The sequence below is a fragment of the Tympanuchus pallidicinctus genome, unplaced genomic scaffold (genome assembly GCF_026119805.1).
Source record: "Tympanuchus pallidicinctus isolate F22 unplaced genomic scaffold, pur_lepc_1.0 scaffold3, whole genome shotgun sequence".
NCBI classification, from domain to species: domain Eukaryota; kingdom Metazoa; phylum Chordata; class Aves; order Galliformes; family Phasianidae; genus Tympanuchus; species Tympanuchus pallidicinctus.
Genome location: NW_026294747.1, coordinates 53,454,741 through 53,476,896, shown reverse-complemented (window position 1 = coordinate 53,476,896; position 22,156 = coordinate 53,454,741). Strand labels below are relative to the sequence as shown.

General features: G+C 41.1%; 1 protein-coding gene across 7 annotated transcripts in view; it reads left to right on the top strand.

Moving 5' to 3' along the window:
* Positions 1-22,156, top strand: part of MNAT1 (MNAT1 component of CDK activating kinase) — a 115,381-nt gene that overhangs the window by 50,652 nt on the left and 42,573 nt on the right. The window contains exon 7 of one of the 7 annotated variants that reach the window (XM_052696271.1): positions 20,264-20,559. The exons of the other annotated variants lie outside the window; for them this stretch is intronic. Coding sequence (XP_052552231.1) covers positions 20,264-20,353 — 90 coding nt within the window. The 3' untranslated portion in view covers positions 20,354-20,559. Of the gene's footprint in view, positions 1-20,263; positions 20,560-22,156 lie in introns of those variants that run through there. 7 annotated transcript variants of the gene reach the window in all.

The following is a 22,156-nucleotide window of genomic DNA, read 5'->3' as shown; positions in this document are numbered from 1 at the left end:
GTGTAACAATTTTGGAAGTTGAAATTTAAAAGACTGCACTCTCCAAGTTTGCTCTGAGCACTGAAATAATCAGTGAGTGTGGATAGACAACACTGAAAATGATGCTGAGTGGTTTTCATTGCTACTGGAATTCAGGAAGCAGCAAGTATTTTTTCAAGTGTTGCTACTGTAGTGACAGCTAAAGATCTGTCGTCATTCCTGCATTTATGTCTCAACGTGGTACAAAGTCTGCATCTAGTGGTGCATGGAAATGTAAGATAAATAAATCTATTTTTTGGGACATAGGAGGGGTGTAGATGGAGTATGAGCTGTTAATCTCTTTTGTACCTGATTTCCTGCTTTTTAAAAAATTCCTGCTCTTCTCTTAGTCTTTTTTTTTTTAGAGTTGATAATGCTAAATGATGTCTTGAAAATAACCAACACTCCCTACCCTCCTGGCAAACCAGAAAGTAAGGAAAGCAAAAAGTAAACTGTGCAAACTACTCTCCCATCAATTAATCAGTTTGTCAGTTTGGATTTGTCAGGGATATCTGGGCTATGTTCGTTGTCTGTTTCCCCCAAAGAGTTTGCACTGTAATAGCATTTGCAGCTTACTTTGCTAAGAGCAGTGTCAGCTCTTGCACACTGTTCTTTTGCATTTCTGTAGTACAAAGCTCTGTCTTCTTCCTTTTTCTTCTTACAGTCTAAGACCTGGGGGGTAGAAAGGTCATTTTTGTGGGATATTTTCTGTGTGTAGAAAAACTGGTAGACAAAAGTGTTTGTGGATTCTGTTAGAAAATATTCCACTGGAATTCCTGTAATTGCTGTTAGAACATATTTTCAGACTTTTTTATGCTGTTTGTATTTCCAACTTCACTTAGAGAGCTAAGTTAAGCTTCCGTGTAGCTTAACTACATGATGAGGACAATGGAAGTACTTTGCAATTTATTTGTAGATGGATTTTAAGTCGTATTAAGCAATTGCAGACGTTTCAAATCTGCAGCCCTAAGTAAACTTCGTTCAAAAATGGGAAAGGACTTGGATGAGGAGATTTCTAACATTGTGACACTTAAATCTTGCTATCTACAGTAAGAAGAGATACTCCTGGTAACTGATTGTTGTTTTGTTTTGTCTGTATTCAGGAAGTGTGATTAGGTGACTGATTTTATTTGTTCGGTTTCCGATGAATGAACAAAACCCTCCACCCTGGTTGATCTTAGATATATATTAAAAAAAGTGTAAGTACAGTTAAAGATTAAAATAAAAGTGAAAGGTGAGGATATTTGAAGTTAGTGCCTCGTGTTCTGTGGAAGATGGATGCCATCAAACAAAATTAATTTCATACTGATTAAAATTACAGGCTACCTTGAGAAAGTTGCCTATCTCCATACTTTCTTTGTAGGATGCCTGATTTAATTATGTAACAACATTACTTAGGAGTTCATAGAAATTGCATTGGACAAAAAGAAGAATATTGATACTCTGCCTTAATTGTGATGCCTATTGTAGCTGGTGGTTGCCACACAATGGGAATATTTCTGGAAGGAGTGTTCTGCAAGGACATCGTGCAGTGCTGGGAAGCAGATGCTGGATTTCTGTGAGTGACATGCAAGTTGGCAATTTCCAGGGCAGTTTTGGCAAGATGGCCTCCTCTGAATGAGCTGTGTCTTAATATGGCTAAACACAAAATTATAAATAGCAGAATAAATATTGGGCTCTGTGAAGAGGGCTTGGAAGTTTAACTAACCGTACAAATGAATCTGACCCTCAACCACAGCAATGCACGTGAACCTTCAGTGTATAAATAGTACTGCAATAAAATATGAAGGGATTTCTCCTGGATGCAGTGTTGGGAAGACTCATACACTGAAGCATTCTGCTGACAGTTTTGAAAGCAAGAAAGTTCATTCAAAGGTGGTAGGTTATGCTTTGTGCTGAGTTCTGCCTGTAGTTCATGAGAAGGTTATGCTGTGACTCAGTGTGCAATAAGCACCTCCTCGCTGCAGAAAAAGCCAGGTCTGAACAGCACAACAGCTAGTGTAGCAAGAACTGGTAACCTTAGTTAAACAAATAGGAGCTTAATAGAAACTGGAGGAACAAATAGACCTCAGAGTTCACAGTGTTCCAGTGGTTAATTGGTCTCATGTTAAAACTGACTGTGGAATGTGACGAAATCTCTAGTTCTTGATGTTTTCAGATCAGGACAAGGATGCCCCTTGGAAAGTTACTGTTGTCAAATGCATGTTTTTTGGCTCAGAATGAGTTCATTTTGTAAAAAGCAGTAGTTGATTGTGATTTGGTGCAGCTGATGATGTAGTGACAGCACTGGATGACATTCTACCTTGAGACTCACCTAAGATACATAATGTGTTCCGGGTTGATTTTATTTTATTTTTCTGTAATCCTAGTGTACACAATCTGCCTGCTTTCAAAATTCTATTCTGGGCCCACCATTAAAGGTTCTTGCACCATGCAGATGTGCATTCATCCCTTTATTTTTCCCCAGCTGATCTTTTCTAGTGGATGTTGTCTTTAATTTTGTTCAAAGGAAGGGAACCCGAGTAAAGCTGGCTGAGATGCTGGCAGATCTGGAACTTCAGTTTACACAAAGGCTTTACAAACACGCCAGTTGTGGCAGTGCCTTTTTCTTTTTCAGCTTTAACATGAGTGTTTTTCCTGGGATGGTCATGGTCAGTGGTGCTCATCAGCCTGACTGATAATTGGACAAGTTTCTTGCTTTGTGAATTAAGAGGCATGCCCATTCTAGTCTCTTGGGCTGAGCTCAAGGAAGTTGGCTCATTTAAGGTGTCATATAAGTTCTGTGGAGTTCCTGTGCTTACAAGAGGGAGGGAATGGCTGTCCCTGGTAAGCTGAGCAAGAGCATCCCCTATAGCACATGAAAGACGATTAGACCAGGGGCTAGAGTTTCCATCTTCATTTTTCATTTTATTAAACTGTTGTTTTGCTCCTTTCAGGCAGGAGTTGCTTTACTTTTTTATTTGCATTCTACTGGATCTCATTAATATTTTAAATTAATTTCAGTACATTGTATCTTCCATGCTTGAAGCACAGCCGCCTGTCAGTCAGTGTGATTTGGCCTCCCCAAGTGGGGATAGAGGCTCTTCAGAATTTTCTGCTCATCACACTTATCATAATAAGGAACAGGATTTTAGCATATTTGAATATGTAAAATATTAGTCTCATTATATCTAATCTCATCAGTGTAAGCTGCAAGAGAAATTATGACAATTATACTTAGTGCAGTAATGCTGAAAATATTGCTTACCAATGCATGCACGTCAGATTTTAGTACCAGACCAAAGAAGAGCAGTGGTTACTAGAAATGAATACTGTTTCTAGGGCTTACCAGGGTGTGCAAAACAGATGTCATGTCTGGGAACAGAACCGTTCTTCCATTTCTTGGTGTATATAGTGACCATTTCTGGTTGGGAGATGGCTTTAACTAGTTTTTAAAGTGGGAGAGGTGCTCTTATGCATTGTATGTTAATGGCAATGTATGAATGTAAGCAGGAATCCATTATACTACAGTAATTCTAGTGTTTTTGTTTTTTTTTTTGTAAATCTAGTGTTTACAGGACTGTGGGAGCCTTTTGGTGCTTGTAGTTACACGCTTTACAGTACATCTGGGGTTAAAAACACATAAAAGTGTAGAGATATTCAACTCCTCTTTAATTCATCATGAACTGGGAATGTGCAAACCTCTGAGCCTGGGACCCAGCTATTTATGTGTCTGTAGTAAGTCCAAATGAATCCCTTAGAGTGGCCCGAGTGCAGACTATCTTAAGCCCATTTCAGGCTGCATATCTTCTTCCTTTTCTGTTGCTTTTTGTTTTACAGTGTCTTTGCTCCCTTTCCCAGGTCCCTGGGGGTGCTTAGCCTCCAGTGATAGTATTCTTGAAGTAAATTCATGTAGTTAAAAACTCAGTTTCCTCTAACTGGATTGTCCAAGTATGTAGACGAGTGTGGGTGTCCTCTGGCCTGCTTACCATTGAGAAAGCTTTCCTCTGCATTTCGTATCCAAATAACTCAAAAGGAATATAACTTCTCACTGATCATTCAATTTCTCTCAGGATTTCTGTTTTAATACTTAATGGCAGTGGGAGGATTTATTAATAGAAGCATTGGTGCAGAATACATGCTTCGTCATCACCAAGATGGTCGTTATGAATTTGCAGTTCAAATAGAAGTGTTGGGGAGGGAGGGAAGCAGATGCCCGGAGGCGATGTGCTCGCCCAGGATTAGACAACAGAGCAGCGGCGGAAGGAGGAATAGGATCCAGCCCTGCTGAATTCCTGACCTAGTGTCTCTTCCGCTGAGCCGGGCTCCATCTCCTGTCAACAGCACCTCTGAATGGCAGCAAATTAAGAGTGAAATATCTGCTTCGGCTCCTTTACTGTCCAAATCACAGCGGCGACGTCGCGTTTAACTTAGTGTCTGAATGTTATCAGGGTTTTATTCCAGTCGCCGTAGTTTCAGACTGTTGTAACTGGAAGCCATGAGAGCAGTGTGCAGGCTGAAGCAGTCAGAGCTCGCAGGAGGCAGCAGTCAAATCAGTATTTCAGTGAAATGAATCTTTGTCAGACACAGGATGTCTAGGACACCTCAGGAATGCACGTTACTACTAAACTGAGCATAACATGTGCTAAGGAATGGGTTTCTTGTGGCGTTACACTTGCTGTATTATTCTAATGGGAAATAGCATTCTTATTTTACATTATGTGGAGCTATTTCTTTTAAAACGTTGACCTCATCAGCTCAGGTCAAATTAACTGTTCTTCATTATTGCCTTTTCCTACAATATTGCTTCCTGTGCAAACAACTGTTCAGCAGCGGCTCCTGCTTTTCAGTCTGTTTCTTTTATAGCTCATGGAGCAATTATCCAAAATCCTGTTCCAAACACAAAAAAGTCTCTCAAAATACCTTTTTAATAAGTTGTGCTCTTTCAAAGCTGCTTAGACAAATGCCAGGGACTCTGAGGTAAGTGAAGTGAGTGCAGCACTTCTGTTTAGGCTGCGGCTGTTCTCCAGCTTTGCCATCCCATCTGTGTGGCAGGGAACTGTTTCAGCCTCCTGGTCTTGCTTTCCCAATTTTTACTGCTCTGTTTTGTTTTGGGTTTTTGTTTGTTGTTTTGTTGGGCTTTATTATATATTTATTATTGGCGCTGTTAGAATTTGCCTAAAGTTTAAAATAAAATAAAATCCAGCCGTTTTCCTTCCTTTGCTGTTAGCTCAGCTGTTGATCTTGCGGCTGAAACACTTCAGATGGAACTGATTTCTTTGAGATCTGAGTTTAATTGGTATTTTCTTTTTAATCTTCATCAGGCTTGTGCCATGCATGGCTTTTTCCGCAGCTGGATGGAATATTTATCTTTTCATAGCATGTCGTTGTGATTCTAGACAAAATTGCAACACGTTCTCAAGTGAGAGTAATGTGTTCAGGCGTACTGATTCTGTCAGAATAGGCACACTAGTTTTAGAGAGCATGCATGTAAGGGTAGCGTTTTTCAGCAGCACTGAATGTTGTCTAGAGCTCCAGCAGGAGTCAGCTGTTGAATCTGTACCACGAGGCTGCTTCGTTCCCTTGTGGTGCAGGTGCCTTTCGCACACGTGGCTGTGTCCCAGCTTAGGCACAGTGTGCTGGGCAGCAGCCCCATGAAAGAGAATCCTACTGCAGAGGAAATAGGATGTGCTGGTGAGGGGATTTGTTTTGCAGTGCTTTCCAGCAGGTCTCTGGGTGAGATATTGAAAGCAACAGCACTTCTTTGGAGTGGACGTTCAAGGGTTGCACGTTTGGTGAGCAGGTGCACACGTATGTCAGTGTAACAGCAGCTCTGCAAGTGGGAGCCTGCCCTCCCTCAGCACTTCATCGTAACTTCTAGAAAGAATACTGCATGTGGCTTTAGCTTTGACTTTTTGCCATCGTTAGCAATAACTTGTTTTCAGCAATGAACATTGCATTGATCTGGTGGGGAGGATATCTATTTCTGATAAGTGAAGAAGGAAGAAGAAATGGGGGCTGTTGGATCTCTGACAATACATATAGAAGACAAATATATGAATGAAGGGACGCAAGAAGTGCTGAATGGCAGAACTCAGTTTAGGGCTAAGGTACTGGATTTTGAGTGCTGTGACCCATACAGTGCTCACTTCAGTCCCAAGGGGTTATGTATACAATGTACCTGTAACTTCACAGCGGTGTGACAGAGAGTGATTAGCAGCAGTAAATATATTTGCTTCACCGAATCTCTAGCCTGCTATTTAAAGATGGGATGTTAAGCTTTGAATGCATACATGCAGAACTGTGCTTAAATTTTTGAACTCTGTTTTTGGAGTGTATGCCAGGTACACTTTATTTAAAACTGTTCTATCATCAGAATGCTTCGTGTGCACTTCAACCCATAAACTGAGTCAAAAACATTTAATTGGGTTCTGCGCTTGCTGTGTAATTACTATTATATCAAAGTGTGTAAACATTAAGCACATTATATTCACTTAATGAGTGTTTTTCTAAATGTAGGTAAGAAATGTTTTGGGGGAAAGAAAAGCAAAGTAAATGATAGTATTTATCATTTCCCTTCCTTTCATTTATGCATTGTTGGCCTTGGAAAAGGAGACTGGATTTAGAAAATGTGATTCTACGTCTTGCTGTATCTCTCTGCAGGATTAATGTTTGGAATGCCTTAGGAAAGATGCCATAGTCAAAATTAAACAGTTTGGTGCACAGACATAATCAGAACCACTTGCCCTGATTCTGTTTTATGGTTGGGCTCTTTTATACTGCTCGGTTAGAATAAATATTTGTACATTTGCTTTAAGGCTCCTTTCCATGGCTAAATCAGCACATGTTTATATGCACATACAGTATAAATAAGAATTCAGCCCAGAAGTTTGCACAGCTGTAATGAGTGGAATTTAGTGAATGAAATGATGCCAAAGCTGTTAATTGTACAGGAGCAAACAAGGAGACAAATGTATATATTAGTGAAGCTAGTGGCTCTAGCTAGTGGTGTAGTGTATCTGCCCTTTATCGGATGCTTTTTGAAATGGAAGCCTCCTTCCCTTATTTATTTATTTCTCTCTCTTCCTCCATATTTAATTTATTGAGTTGCTCAAGGGTTCACTTGCCTGACTCTTCAGCATGAAATTTCAGCAGTACATCTGTGTATCTCAAGCAATAAGCACATTGCTTTAGTCACACAAAACAAGTCTTAGGAAAAGGCTCACAGGGAAGAGGCTGCTGGGGTGCTCTGGTCAGCCTGTGCTCTGTTCCTTTGCCTGAAGCAGCACTGAGAGAAGGCAGCAAGAAATGGCCTCTGAGTTCTACTGTAGGATGCCCAAGTTCCATCCTGACAACCAAGGAGACCTAATACTTGCAACAACAGCACAGAGACACCTTGTAAACTGATCTGAGGAAAATACCATTTAAATCAGATTGAGATGTTCCCATTTCTGAGTCTTATAGCTCTGAATAAGCTGTTGCTTGAGTAGGTGTTACTGTGAGCAATAAGGAGAGATCTGACTGAAAGAAAGAAGGTGGCTGAGAGGGAAGTCCAAAAAAACAGCTGGCAAGAAAATAAAGAATAATAAAAAATTTCTCAATCATTGTTTGTTTTGGAAAGATCATGCTTTAAGCACATGGAAATACTTTACACGTTTGAGAAGTGCTGACTTCCTACATGCCTTGAGAAGGAACAGCAAATCATTCATATAATGTAAACACATTAATAGATTGTTCCAATATAACTTTTTGGTGCTGCTGTTCTTTTTAACAAGATACAATTTAGTGTATGTGTGCCATTTTGATGCTCTGCTTTGGCCAGGAGTTGCATGCGTCGTGAATGCCCAGTATTAAAGTACATGTTAAAGGAACAGCACAGAGTTAACTGAACCACATGTTTTAATGCAGAAGGTTCAGTAGTAGTGTTTGATGCTTACTTAAAAGTAGGCATACCGGATGGTAGAGATAGATTCAAGGAGAGGTAAATACCTTTTATGAAAGCATGGTTGTAACCTCATTGTATCCTGAGCTGGAAGGGAGACGCAAAGATCACTGAATCCATCTCCTGAAATCTTGCTAGAGATGATATTGAAAATCAAGAGAGGACAGATTCCCTCATAAAGAGTGGAACTTTTGGTCTACGAAGAAAAATGAGTAAGATGCAAAACTTTGGTACCAAAATTGCAGTTGTTACTTGTGGAATTGCATAATTGCTGTGCTTGTCAGAGGTCCTGAGGTCATGAGTTCCTACTTCTGCTTTGAGGATTTGGTGATACTTAAATGTTCCCGACAGGGACTTGTCTAACCTGTTCCTAAAGACCTTCTGAGATGGAGGCTCAGCAGTCTCCCCAGGCCGCCTCTGATAGCAGCTCATTGCCCTTGCCTTTACATTGCTTTGTTAGTGCACTTCCTTGACACAGTGCAGATTTGTTAGTTTGTGTTCTGTCTTCACAGATGCAAAAAGCGCGTTGCTCTCTGCCTCTGTGTAGAAACTTCCTGTGTACTTCAAGGTGATGAGGTAATGGGACTTCATAGAACTAGATGTTTTAGAATTTACATCTAGAAAAGTACTCCAGATGTCTTAATTGTTGCTTAACAATCAAATACTTGATTTCTTTTGCAGTTCTCAATTGCAAGTAGTTTGTCTCCGCTTTACAGACTAGGTATGAATTACATTTATCAAGTGGCAAAGGACTTTTCAAATTAGGAAAATTAATTTACAGAGAGCAGTAAAAATATTGAAGGAGCTGTACTAAGAGCAAAGAAAGATTTGGAGGCATTTAGTCACGTTAAAAGATTGAATTTGTGTACGTGCACAGAGAAATGTGAGCTGTTCTTGCCATAGTCCCATTTTCTTAGCGCTTGTCTGCATTTGTGAGAGCACTACAGGTTTTCTTTTAATCTTCTGTTGCTGCTGATCAAAGCAGTTTTGTGTCATTCCTTGATCCTCTCTATTGTTTACCTGAGGGGGGGCTGACAGCCTGGAATGGCGGAGCTGGGGAATGGGCTCACGGATTCCTCCGAGTCAGCTGTCAGCTGGATTGCATCTGTCTTGGAGACACTTGCCTCTTAGGCATGTTTGAGACTTACCTCACAGATTAGTTTTATTCTTGACTACTCCCATTTCTTATAAACACCGAGAGCTATCACTGTTATAGAGCCTCCAAAGGAGGGCTATGAAGAGGAGGGCTACAAACAGGAGGGGAATCAACTCTTTGAAAGGATAGATAACAGCAGGACAAGGGGAAATGGTTTTAAGTTGAAGGAGGGAAGATTTAGGTTGGATGTCAGGGGGAAGTTCTTTACAGAGAGAGTGGTGAGGTGCTGGAACAGCTGCCCAGAGAGGCTGTGGATGCCCCGTCCATCCCTGGAGGTGTTCAAGGCCAGGTTGGATGGGGCCCTGGGCAGCCTGGGCTGGTACTAAATGGGGAGGTTGGTGGCCTTGCATGTGGCAGGGGGTTGGAGCTTCATGATCCTTGATACTCATCATCTCTTCCAACCCTGGCCATTCTGTGATTCTGTGAAGATGGGGAAGATTTGGAGGAGAAGATGTATGAGGCCCCTGGGTTTGTTGGGCCTAGAGTGGAGGAGGCTCGAACCCTCTACCTGCCTGTGTTATAAAGCCTGTTCACCTTTGCAGCACTGTTAGAAGGTCTCTTCTTTGAAATTTGTGGAGAGTTGAAATGTCATACAAAGAGAACCTGAAGGACAAAAGGAGCAATTGTAGTGGGAAATGGTCACCAGAAGAGACCTGGTGGAAAGTTCAGTATCCAATCCTGCTAACAGTAGCAGTGGTGTCAGGATGGAGCATGGGTTCAGGGCATTTTAGGGATGGGGAAGCGCAGGACAGAAAATGATGGATGGATGAGAAGGAAGGGATTTTGATAGGAGATGCTTTGGAGAGAACAAAGAGATGGGAAATGTGTTTTTGTCACTCTGGCGGGGAATTTGGGGCAGTTTGGCAGAAAGGTGGGAATGAGAGAAGAGTAGAGGGAGCAGGAAAGGCTGAGGAGTTCCTGTATGGGGTTGGGAATTTTAAGAGAGCTCAGCGATGGAAGGATTTGGGGATTGGGGGTGGTTGTGGTTTGCTTGGTAGACAGCTAAGCATTGTGCGACTGTTGCTCATTGCTACACTCCAGAGAGATAGCGGAAAGAACTGGGAAAAAAATATGTATGAGAATTCAGGGATTGAGATAAGGACAGTTTGATAAGATAGAAAGGAGGAACAAAAGAGACCGCAAAAACAACCAAACCCAAACAAGCAATGTACAGTGCAATTGCTCAGCATGTGCTGGCTGATGCCCAGCCAACCTCCAAACAATGGCCAACATCCCCAGTTTTACTGTTCAGCATGACACCATATGATACAAGATATTCCTTTGGGCCAGCTGTCCTAGTTCTGTCCCACCCAACTCCTTGTGCACCCCCAGCCTTCTTGCTGGTAGGGCAGCATGAGAATCTGAAAAGTCTTTGACATAGTGTAGGCACTGCTCAGCAATGACTGCTGTTATCACCACTATTTTCATTCTAAATCCAAACCATTGCACAGTATTAGGTGCTATGAAGAAAATTATCCCAGCTGAAACCAGGGCAGTGTTCTGTCACACATCTGGCCGGAGAAGTTCCTGTGTAAGGTCTGACCTCAGAGGGCAGCAGGATTGTGTGTACACACTTAGATGGTTTTGAATATGACATCCCACTCACTTTCTAACAGGAATTCTGGCTGTAGGCAGAGGTGTGCATGACATGCAAGACCTCTTTTTCCCCACAGGATCTTCAGTTTTGATTTTATCTTTGAGATGCACCATCTTTACTAATACCTTAATTTCCTACAAGGGAAAAAGTGTTCAGCATGCTGATTGAGGCCATGCTGGCTGTGCTGTGTAGCAGCCACTTCTTTCTGCATCTATGCTTGCATGCAAGGCAACACAGTAGACAAGTTACTCAACTTCTGAAGTTTAAAAAATAGCATATTTACAAATTAAAAATAGATTTAAAGATAGAGATGTTTTTCAAAGGTGTACTGGGAGCCTGAGTTTCCAGTGGTTGGCCATACAAGATGCTCTCATATTGTACTAGGATATTTGCAGTAAAAGATATTTTGGATCAAAGAGACGATGTTCTGTACCAAGACTTCAATAATAATTTTCCTGAAGAATGTTTGTTCAGGTGCAGAGAGTGGGAGAAGGGAATATTGTTTTAGGCAATCAGTGTTGGACATGAAAAGGTAAATTTCCCTGTGCATACCTAGTCTGGATTCAGTGTGTCAGTCAGGGTGTTGCTGGAAGGAATTATTGACAACATTGGCTGCTAATGAAAGAGAAGTCATCTTCCTGCAGGAGCGTGTTGGTCTCTGAAAGTTTTGCTTGTGTTCAATCCTCCTAACTTTTTAAAAGAAGAAAATCCTAAATACGAAGTATATCAGTGTGGAGAAGTTATTGTTTTAGTTTATTGTTCTACTTTGTCTAAGCATAGCTACTACACAGGTAACTGTATTTTGGGGAAGTGGCAGAGCCAGGTGTAACCTGTGACGTGGTCCAATTCCATCAGAAAGTGTGGCAGAGCAAAACATCCTCAGCCTCTTACAGAGAAGACACTAATGTAGTATAAATGTTGTATTTTATGTAGGTTCTCTTTAAAACTGTAGGATAATTAAGAATATTTTGGAAACAAAGAAACCTGCTTTGACTCACTCAGACAAATGTGAGTAGTGGTACGGACAGGAAATGGAGGGACGGAGAGCACATGTGGAACAATCCCTCTCAATTATGAGACACTGGAACTTGCAACATTTGCAAGGATTAGTAGAACGTGAAATGATGGGTTTGTGTCAGTGTAATGATTCTTGTGTTACTCTGGGACATTAAGAAGATCCTGGGCAAGGCAGATAGTGCACTGAAAGGTTGTGCACGGGGAAGTGTTGCGGTGGAACAAGGAAGGGCAGGTACAGTTGCAGGAGGGACAAGTGGAGGGAGGAACAATTCAGAACCGAAGGCTGTGGGCAGGAGTGAAGAACCATGTATTTTTAGATCTGAGGACTATTCTCGTTTCATCTCTTGAAAGAGAGGCATGAATAAAGGCAGTGCTGCTCTTTTCTCCAAAGCAGAGAATGACAGAAACGTGATCCCCTGTAAGACTGTCACAAGCAGTGCTCAAGTAAACAAGACCTTTTGCTCTGTGCCGTGTAGACTTGCTGACAGATCTAAACGGGATCGATGCGGGCATCTGATCCTTGCCATCATTAGGCACTCTTTGGCACCAGGGTTTAGGGCCCCTGTATTTGTGTACCTGTGGGCATGCAGACACGGCTAGCGGGGCGGAAAAAAGCCACCTCCATCCTAAACTATGCATAAAGCTTTCCAGCTGTAGTGCTGCCCTCAGAGCAGTAGGATCTTAGGGCTCATGCAGGTGAAGTCTGAGGAATAATCCATTAGTAAATATTCAAAGGAGCTTCTGCCTTACCAAAAGGGCAGCAGTTTCTGTGAAAGTTCAATGGTAATGATACTGGGAACGGCACCGCTTTCTTTTGGAGCAAGTTTTGAGCCCGGTCATAACTGCAGTTCAGAAAAAGCATAATCCAAAGAGCTTTATCGTAAGGATTTCCCACCAGCCACTGGCACACTGTCATATGGATGAAGTTGGAGGGCTATCATGTGGTCTGCTTGACAGAAGAGAACTTGGCACAGAATTTCAACATCTATATCCTGGTGTTTAATGTCTGTTGGCACTATCTTAGCTGTGCGTGCATACCATGGATTCCCTTTTGCATTTGTTCCTGCTAGTGCATTATTAGAGTTTTATTCATCGCGTGGGGAGAGGAAGATGGCTTGGCTTCAGAGCTGTTGGGAGGATGTATAGGGGATTACAATGGAAACTATCTGCCTCCTTCATCTTCACCCATTCAGTTTTCACTTATTTACTCGATGTACTTCTTTGTGAGATGCCATGAGCTTGAATTCCCATTTTGATTTATGTGGAACCTGGAGCCTAGACAGGAGTACTCCATTCAAGAAATTGAAATGCTTGGAATAATAATAAAATAAAAAAAACATAACAAAACAAAAAAAGCCCTGACTAACACAAAAACCACCTTTATCCGTAATGTTGCGTTAGTGTAGTTTTACTGATAGTGTTGCGTACAGCTTCTGTTTTATGCTGTTTTTAACACAACTTGCATCTGATTGGTTAATTTCAGATACAGAATCAAACAAAGATGTGACTCTTTAAGCAAAAGAAGCATTCCTGATGGATGTTGTACTCATCTAACTGTTGATTGCTCTTAAACCTTGAGTAAAATAATGGCTGTAACTGGGCTTCTTTTGTTTGTTTGTTTTTGTTTCTGTGAAGCATGAAGTATAAATACAGCTGAATATTTATTTTCATCTCTTTTTTTTTTGTTGTTTATGGAAAGTACGTGACCTCTGCAGCTTTTCAAAATGTGGAATTTCTTCTGTAGGAAGAAACCTTTCATTAGCACTCAGGATACTTGATTCTTAATACAGCACTGCATATCATGCTGGTTTATCTTCTATTATCTTCAGGCTATCTCTAATCCATCTCAGTGGTATTATCAGGCTTGGAAATCCGTGATAAGGTGGCAGATGGGGACCTACAGAGGGAAAGCAAATTTAGTTGGTAAAAATTCTTGCTGCATGTTATGTAAAGGAAAACCGCTGCAGCTCTGAGGCTATGAAAGTGCAGTAGGGAAAGATGGAATGGTGGCACTTTTTTTTTGTTTAAACTTGTATGGGGAAATCTTCAGAATTGTGCATTTTTGTGTTTGATTGTGCTGGTAGAACAGGAGGAGGAAGAAAGCTAAGGAAAGGGGAGACTTGAGGAAGGCCAGACCTGATGGCCTGTGTGTTAGTGAATGTGAGACAAGGAGAAGGACAACTGCCATGTGTGCATGCATTGTCACTTGTTTGTGGCTGTTCCCACTGCAGGGGAAAGGAACTTTTTAGGGGAATTCAGAGATTTAGATAAGAAAGTGTTTGTTTCCATCAAAATACTTGGAGTTGATTCCACAAGGCTGTCAGATGAAGCCAGTTTGAACATGAGTTTTTGGAGTAGAGTATCAATGCAGCTTTGGGTGGTTTTTGTTTGGGTTTCACTGTCTTCCCTAACAGCATGTTTTGTTGAAAAATGAATTAGGAAATGCTAAGGGAGGTGGATAATGTGAATGATACACTTACTGTTCTCTTTTAGCAGGATCACTGAATTTATAAAATTTGTCCCTTTTGTAATTTATACTTATAATTTACATTGTGAAATTCAATTAATCTTCTATTTTATTTGCATTTGGGCTTGTGAAGTATTAAGTTGAGAGCATGGAAAATAACTTTGTCGATGCTCTTCTGAAATCTAATTAAAAACCTGCAAATGTTGTCATTCATCATTTTACCATAGAAGTGTGCTTCCTATGGAGACAGTCTAATATCCTGCAGCAACTTCATGGCATTACAAAAATAATTAATGTCCCTTTTAAGGCAGTGTGTGTTGCTACGATGTGGAATAATACTTCAGTGTTGTAACTGAATGGTGTGTTAGGAAACACCAATCCCTCGTGTACAGTAACAGGAAGTATGAATATTATTTATTAATGACAAGAGAAAACACCTTCGCATACATGCTTTTTCTGGGCATGTCTACATTTTGGTAAATGACAGTGAATTTTAGTTGCAGAAAATGTGGAGAATAAGATCAATTTAGTGTTTATTGTGTGTATTTAGTGTAATAAAGAAAATGTGTTTATTTAAAAGCCTTTAGAAGTTGTAAAAGATAGAACTTCTCTGTATGAGAGGGATGGCTGTTGTGCAATAATGCCCCTTCGTTCCCCTTTCATAATAAATCTCAGCAGAGTATTCATCTGAAGGGCTGGATGCCAAAAAGAACAGGTTCGACTTGTCTGTGAGGATTTACACCACACTAAAATGCACAACTGCTTTTGTAGAGGTCATTGTGAAGGTCACAGAGCTCACATGCACTGCTGAATGAGAGCAGCCTGTAACAATAGTGTGAGCGATTGGTCTGTGTGAAATCAATATTTAAAACCTCATATGAAATGTAGCAATAGGCTGGAGTCTTTAAAACACAGCTTCAAAGCCTGTTTTGCAAGAGCGAGTGGTCTTTTCTTCCAGCAGTTTGCATCTCGTAACCTCTGCCGTCTGTAACTCCTAGATGAAAATGTAAGGTTTTTCTCAATTCTTACCAATTACCATTGAAATAACTCAGTATGCTTAGTACAGACACTCAAATTACTAACAATTGCATCAGGATACTTTCTCTGTCCAGTTAAAAAAAAAAAAATCCAGTAAAGCCAACTCGTTATTGCAGCGGATCAAGTTCCCTGAAACTGGGAGCAATTTGTTTTAAAGTAAGGTCTGAGATTGACCATAGGGTCACTATGTCTTTAAATAAAAGATGATGATCATTTCAAATGGCAACCAGCCATTGGTGTGGCTTAGTGTAGAGATTAATTAGTAAAATTTGGAATGCGCTACAGCAAATGCAGCTGATTGGCAATAGCATGTGGAGCAGCAACTGGTGGAAGCCTTGTGCTGCTGGGCAACAGAGGTATTTCCAAAAAGACTTAAGAGCACTGTGATGTGTTATTCTTTAAATGGAACTGAACTGATTGCATCAAACGACCGTTTGTGCAGTTCAGTAAATGCAGAAATTAAATGAATCTGATGTGGATTGCAAAAGAAAGCAGATTTTCACGTTGTTTGATGTGATTAAGGTGCATTACATATTGATGCCCCAAATGTCAGTTTGCAGAGGATTGTGATTTGTCTGCATTGCATTTGGTGACTTTGTGATTTCTTATTTTTTTTCCTACTATGAAGACAAATGTTAGATGTACTGTCCAGCACTGAGGTAGGATTTATTCAAATAAGACACTGAAGTAAATACAGTTAATTCAATGGCTTTTACAGTGAATCGCTTCTTCTACTTCTTAAAATAGCATGGATTACTGCGGCTGTGTGTCTGTATGATTTATAACTGTCTACTGTCTTCTTTTGAATGTTTTAAAGACATAATCAGAGAAATTTGGAAACTGTCTCTGTAAATTAGCTTCTTAAGGATGCTCAATACAGTTGATCAGAGTAATGGCCCCAATTATATATAATCCCTAATGAAACTGTTTTCTCCATTTGTGTAGGCCATGGAATTGGGGCCCAGATAATAAAATGAAGGTGTTTTATGTAATGAATTACTACTCTTAAGGAGGTACTCGGAAGCCCCGTCTACTTCTTAAAATCTCTCTTGCTTTGTATTGCTCTCTTGATGCCCACCTGCAGTTAAAGTGGCACGGCTAAGCATCTGTTTTAATTCGTTTCAGAAGTGGGTGTTTGCTTCAAAAATGGCCCAAGCAACTTGAATACTCTCATAATATTCATCTTACTGTAAGCTTCCACAAGTCTGCCTTAGTGGAAAAGCCAGCCTGATCATGGCGATAGTCATGTTAAAATGATGATCTGAAGTTGGAAGAGGATCTTGATCACATAAGGTGCAGATCATCCTGGTTCTGACCCAGAGAAACCCTTAAGCTATGAAATGAAGCAAGCATGTCCTCATGCTGGCTTCACCCTCGGCTCTGTTACTCCATCCTTGCTCAGCCCTGAGGGCTACCAATGGCCAGCAGCACTCTGTGGGCCCAGCGTGGCCTGAGTGAGCTGCCTGCCTTTCAAGCAGTGTCCGTGGGCTGCCAGGGGACGCAGAGTGGGGACTGGCGCTGTCAGGATGCAGGCTGCTTCTCTCAGGGCCTGTTTCTGCAAGCCCCTGCTTCCTAGGCCATTGTGTTTCCTGCCGTCGGTAATTGCAGCGGAACGGATGGGCTCAGCTTACGCAGTCACGTTTAGGCTTGCTGGCCTTTGTTGGACTGGACTTGCAGGCCGCCATCGAGGCAAAGCAATCAGCATGGGCTGCTCCTTTTGCCTTCTGTGCCTAAAATGAGTAATTTTCGGTAATGTTGATTCAACTTAGCATCTGTGTCTAAGCCCCAAATAAGCATCTGATGAAACTTCCTCATAGCAAATAGATTTGTTGGCTTGAAATGCTTTTGACTGAAGCCTGTGTGTAAATGCTCCCAGGATTGGGGCATTATAGGGTGTTGCAAGATGTGCACTGATAGCATTTGTTAAGAACTGCGTAATTACTGTGCTGGATTACTTGTGAATCAGAGTATATGCATATATGACAAGTGGCTATAATTGAGACTTGGTTATTCTTTAGACTAAATAAGCAATGTGCATGTACACTATAAACAACCAAGTACATTATAGATTATAATAAAAAGCAAGCTAACATCCAATAGAAACAAATGTAGGTACATTCTGTGATGCGTTATCATGGCAGAACTGCTGGTTTGCTGTGAGTTAGCTGGCTGTACGACTTAAAGACTATACTGGGTAGTTGCCTTTTAGTGTATATTTAAGATACGGAAGATGAAACAAAGTCTGAATTTCCTTGTCTGGATAGCAGCAAGCAGTTGCTGTGACTCCCAGCTTCTGCTAACGCCCCAGGGCAGGCTGCCACAGCCACCTGTGCAGCTGAGTCTGGGATTAGACAACTTCCTAAGGTGAGCTGCTTTCCTGGCAGGTCTCTCAGATGCTGCAGGTACCAATGCTCTGTTCTAGTGACGGGCGTCTCAACAGTGGTGGCTGTGAAAAGGAGATGGAGAGACAAAACTTGATACAGTATTGTGGTTTAAACAGGACCCTAGATTAATGTGAAGCTAAAGGCGAAAACGTGGCTTTCAGTTCATTATTGATTGAAAAAGGTATATACCCAGAGTTAGGGCAAAGCTAGATAAGCTGGTGGTGATTAAAAAAAAAAATTAAAAGCTATCTATTGTTGAAAATACAGTTTTCATTACCTTTCTTGGCAGATCTTGGAGACTTAAATAAAAAAGCAAAATCCCGCTCTGTATAAAGATAAATGTGCTGAGAGCTTCTTTAGCAGCTTGCAGTGAAATTGGGGCAGGGTAGAGAATACCTTCTTCCACCCTCCCCCCCACCCCCCAACTGCGTGTTCTTGGGAAAGGAAACGCAACAATATACCATTATTCACAGTACTCAAGGCTTTCTGATTTGCTCCCATTAACTTCACTGATACGGTATCAGTTACCCCATGCCGGTAAGGAAGGGTTAGTATTTCGTGTAATGGAGTGGAACAGCAAAGCAGATGCACAGCAGCCCAGTGTTGCTGGGTGGATGGCTTCCAGGTAGATGGAGATTTGGGCTGATAGCTCAGAAGGCAGTTCTTCGTAGCTGGCCAGAAAATCAGCTTGGCTGGTGAGTCCAGAATTGCATGTGCGTGTGCTTAGTCAGTCTCTTGTGTACCTGTGTGATTGTACCGCTGATTAAACTCAAAGGGCTCGGCAAATCCTGTTTGAGTGGGAAGCTTGAGTGCAAAACCTTGCCTAATTTACTTTATTTAAATCAATATAATCCTGCTTAAGGCGTTTTGGAAGGCACATCTGAGTGAATGGTGTTTTAAGTTAACACAGTGTCTTTCGTGTTCACAATAAAAGCTAGTTTCATTTGAAAAGGGTGTGCTTATGGTTACCTTACACAAACTTTTGCCATATTAAATGTAGAAGGACTCAATTCTCCTGCATGCACGCATCGTCTTTTGTGAAATTTGTACTTGGAAGATTTAATGTCTTCAAGTTTGCTTTATGATCGGCAATTCTTTGAACTCACAAACAAGAAAGTGTGGATAACTTCAAATGGATATTTGAAGTCTGATTCTCAGGAATGCATATGTTGATTTTTGACCTTACAACATGAAGCTTGATCTCTGTCTTAAAACGGAGTATTCTAGAGGAAGTGTAAATAGAAGCTGAACTTTTAAAAGATATCTTTAAACTATATTCTGTCTCTTAAAGTCGGGAACTTTATTCCACTTTATTTCAAACCACAAAGGTCCTGATTCAGCAGTTGATCTCTAATCAGCAAAGCTCACTTCTGTCCTGATATCTTCCTTTGGGAGACGTGGACCTGTAGCGTGTTTGACATGAATGTAACATTTTTGGTAGCTGTGAAGCTCCATAGAATAGAGAAGGGCTAAGGGTGGAAGCTGGCTGAGGTGATTTAGAGTTTTATATAAGCACGTAAAGCTGCAAGTTGTTTTGTTGTTTGGTTTTGAAATGCCCCTATTAACTACTTTGACATCTCTCTTTTATTCTCAAACATCTGCTTTAGATTGTTTGCCATAAAAGTGTAAGAATTAATCTTGCCCACATTTTTGTTATTGCTACCAGAAACCAAACTATTTTTATTACTTCTTATGTAGGGATTCGGACTTAGTAGTTCAGAGTTGAGGAGAAAAGGAGCTTGAATTTTTTTTCTCTCCTACAGGTAAAATTATAATTTTTAAATGCACAGAGATGTTAGACGTGGCTTTCTAAATTATGCAGTAATCTCTGCTTTGCTTTATTTGGCTCAATATTTTGAGTTTTAAGGGAATTCAAATGATCAACTCATTTTGGTTTGTTTCTCAGAACAGCAGCTGCCCCGAGCCAGAGTTGGACATTTGCATCATGTGTGGAGAGCTCAGTGCCTATTTTCCTGATGGAAATAACACACAGGAAAGCTTTCCTTTTTTCTTTCATATGTTTAGTCCTTTGATTAACAAATGCTTTAATATTTGTTCTCGGAGCTGCCCTTATCTTGGAGTACAGCTAGTTTGTGGTGCTTCCCCGTGAAGAAAGAAGGAACCACGGCATATGAGTGCAGTGAAAGCCCCCATCTTTGGTGTGCTGCATCTGAGTGATTTCCCTCTGAATTTTAGGGCATCCTGCTGATGTCGGTTCATCCAGTACTTATTTTCAGAGCTTATCATTCTTCCTACAATGGAAGTGTTGTTTTTAAGGCAGAACTGTCTTGTTATGAGCCTGTAGCAGGAAATACCCATGCAACCTCTGTAACTCGCTGGAAATGTGATGTTTGTGCTGCAGTTGCTTTCACAGCAGTCTCCTCTTTCAGAATCTGTGGCAACACTTGGTTGTTTTTTTTTTTTTTTTTATTTTAAATAAATTTGAATACAAGTGTTCTAACTAAGGGACTCACAAAGGAGCCAGTGAACGAGATAAAACAGATGAGGCATCTCCTGATGTTTTTAAATAGATAAATAGGCTTTTTCTAGGGCTAAGTGAAATAAGCGTGTGACTATGTTGCTGTTCTGCTGCCTGCTTCTCTTTTCCTCTGAGTGAGCCTGTAGATTTTTCACAGCAGGAGCCGTTCCTTTTTGCTTGTTCTAGGGATGCTTTAGATGTTTCTGGTTGTTGTGCTTCACGGAGCCACAAAGCTGCAGCCCCTGGAACCACATGCAGGGCTGTGTCCGTATCTGAGTACACAGAGGGACTCTTCGTGCAGTGCTCCTAGAAGCAGCCAGAGCTTGAAAGTGGAGCTGCTGGTCCTGGGAAGTTCTGGGGATCCTGTGCAAAGTTCTGCTGAGATTCAGGTGCCACGGGAAGTATAAACCACTTGGAAAGCTGTTCTCTGTAATTCAGGTGCAGGTGTCACTTTGCTACACGCAATTAAAACAGAGACAGAAAATAAACTTCTCAAAAAGGACCAAAGAGTGAATTTTGTGAGTATTTATGAAAAAGTTGCTTCTGCCCCAGTGTTTCATTTAATTTGTTAATAAAATTAAGCGTGTGTTTACAGAGTGGTGCATGAACTGTGTACTACATTTGCAGTGCTTTCTGCATGCAAGTAAGAAAAAAGGCTGGAAATAAACTCCTTCCCACTCTGTTCTAAAAGCGGTAATTTGTAAATATGTTGCTAAGAGGTTTCAGTTTTCATTTAAAATTTATAGTAAATGCAGAGCATAAATATTTTGAAGATGGCTCATGCAATGCTAATGCCTGGGGATGCTGTCTTCATTTTTCTGCTTTTGGGCTGAGGTTGTTCTGAGTGCCTCCTCCTTGCTGATTGCTCATCCAGACTTTCTCTTCTCCTCTTTTTCCTATTCTTTTCTTGCTTCCCATCTGCCTTTATTGTCCTTTCATATTTCATTCCTTTCTTTGTTCCCATTGCTATAAAAACTTGTATGCTTACTTTTGCCAGAGAGTTATCAACTTCTAGCAGTCCCTCCTTAAAATCTAGCTATTCGAGGAATCTCACTTTATTTCTTTATCAGTCAGACACAAGCCATTCTGGTTGTGGTGCTCTGCATCTTTATCAACCTTTATCTGTGGCTAGGCTGTACGCTCAGCAAAATAGGGAATATGTCTCAGATTTTCACACATGGAATTTCTCATCTTCTCCAGACTGAGGTCAGCTTTCTGTTCAGTTGTGTTATTCTAAGCAGTGTTTCTTTAAAAACCATCCTTCAGACCCTGCATTCCTTAAGAATGAAATTGTGTAGCTGGGGATATTTGTGGTTGAGGAAACTGCTGCAGAGGGTCCCAGGAAGGAACAGGCGACGGGTACAGTGATATTTGGCTGCTCATGATCTGCTGTCATGTTCACCAATAAAGCAGCTATGTTTTACAAGTTCCATTGTTCTCCAGGAATTCACAGAGTTACAGTGCTAAATTATTTTCTTGCATAATTGAGGCATCGCATCAGCATGACACTCAACTTCACTGCAACCCACCAGGAGCAGCAGCAGGTTCAGCCGCGCTCAAGCTCAAGCAATTGTTGCTGGCTGGTGAGTGATGTGTAGCTGTTGCTGTGCTCTGATCCCCATTGTGTGCCTGTTCTCTGAAATTTACGTGTTGTGATGCACAGAGTGGCGTTGGTCAAACTGATTTCTATTTCACATCCCTTGAAAAATTAGGCCCTTAATGTGAGTATTTAAAGCCGTATTATATTAAGGCCCATAATCCTGTAATTAGACTGGCTACTGCAGAATGTTTGCTCAGTTGAGAGCCAAATCAAAATGATTGAGGCTCCGGAAGTCTAATGGTAGAAATATAACAAAAGTTTGCTTAATTCTGCTTCACGCTGCAATACTGACATAGCACACTGGGAAACAGCAGAGCAAACTGCACAGAACATTGACGCCAAGTCACCCTCCGCAAAGCTTGCCTCTGGGCTATGGAAAGAAGATGCTGGTGTGCCATGATAAGCATGATGTGTTGCACTAAATGGAGCTGAGACCAGGTTGGGAACAACGCTGAGCGAGATTGAGAAATGAGCCCTGA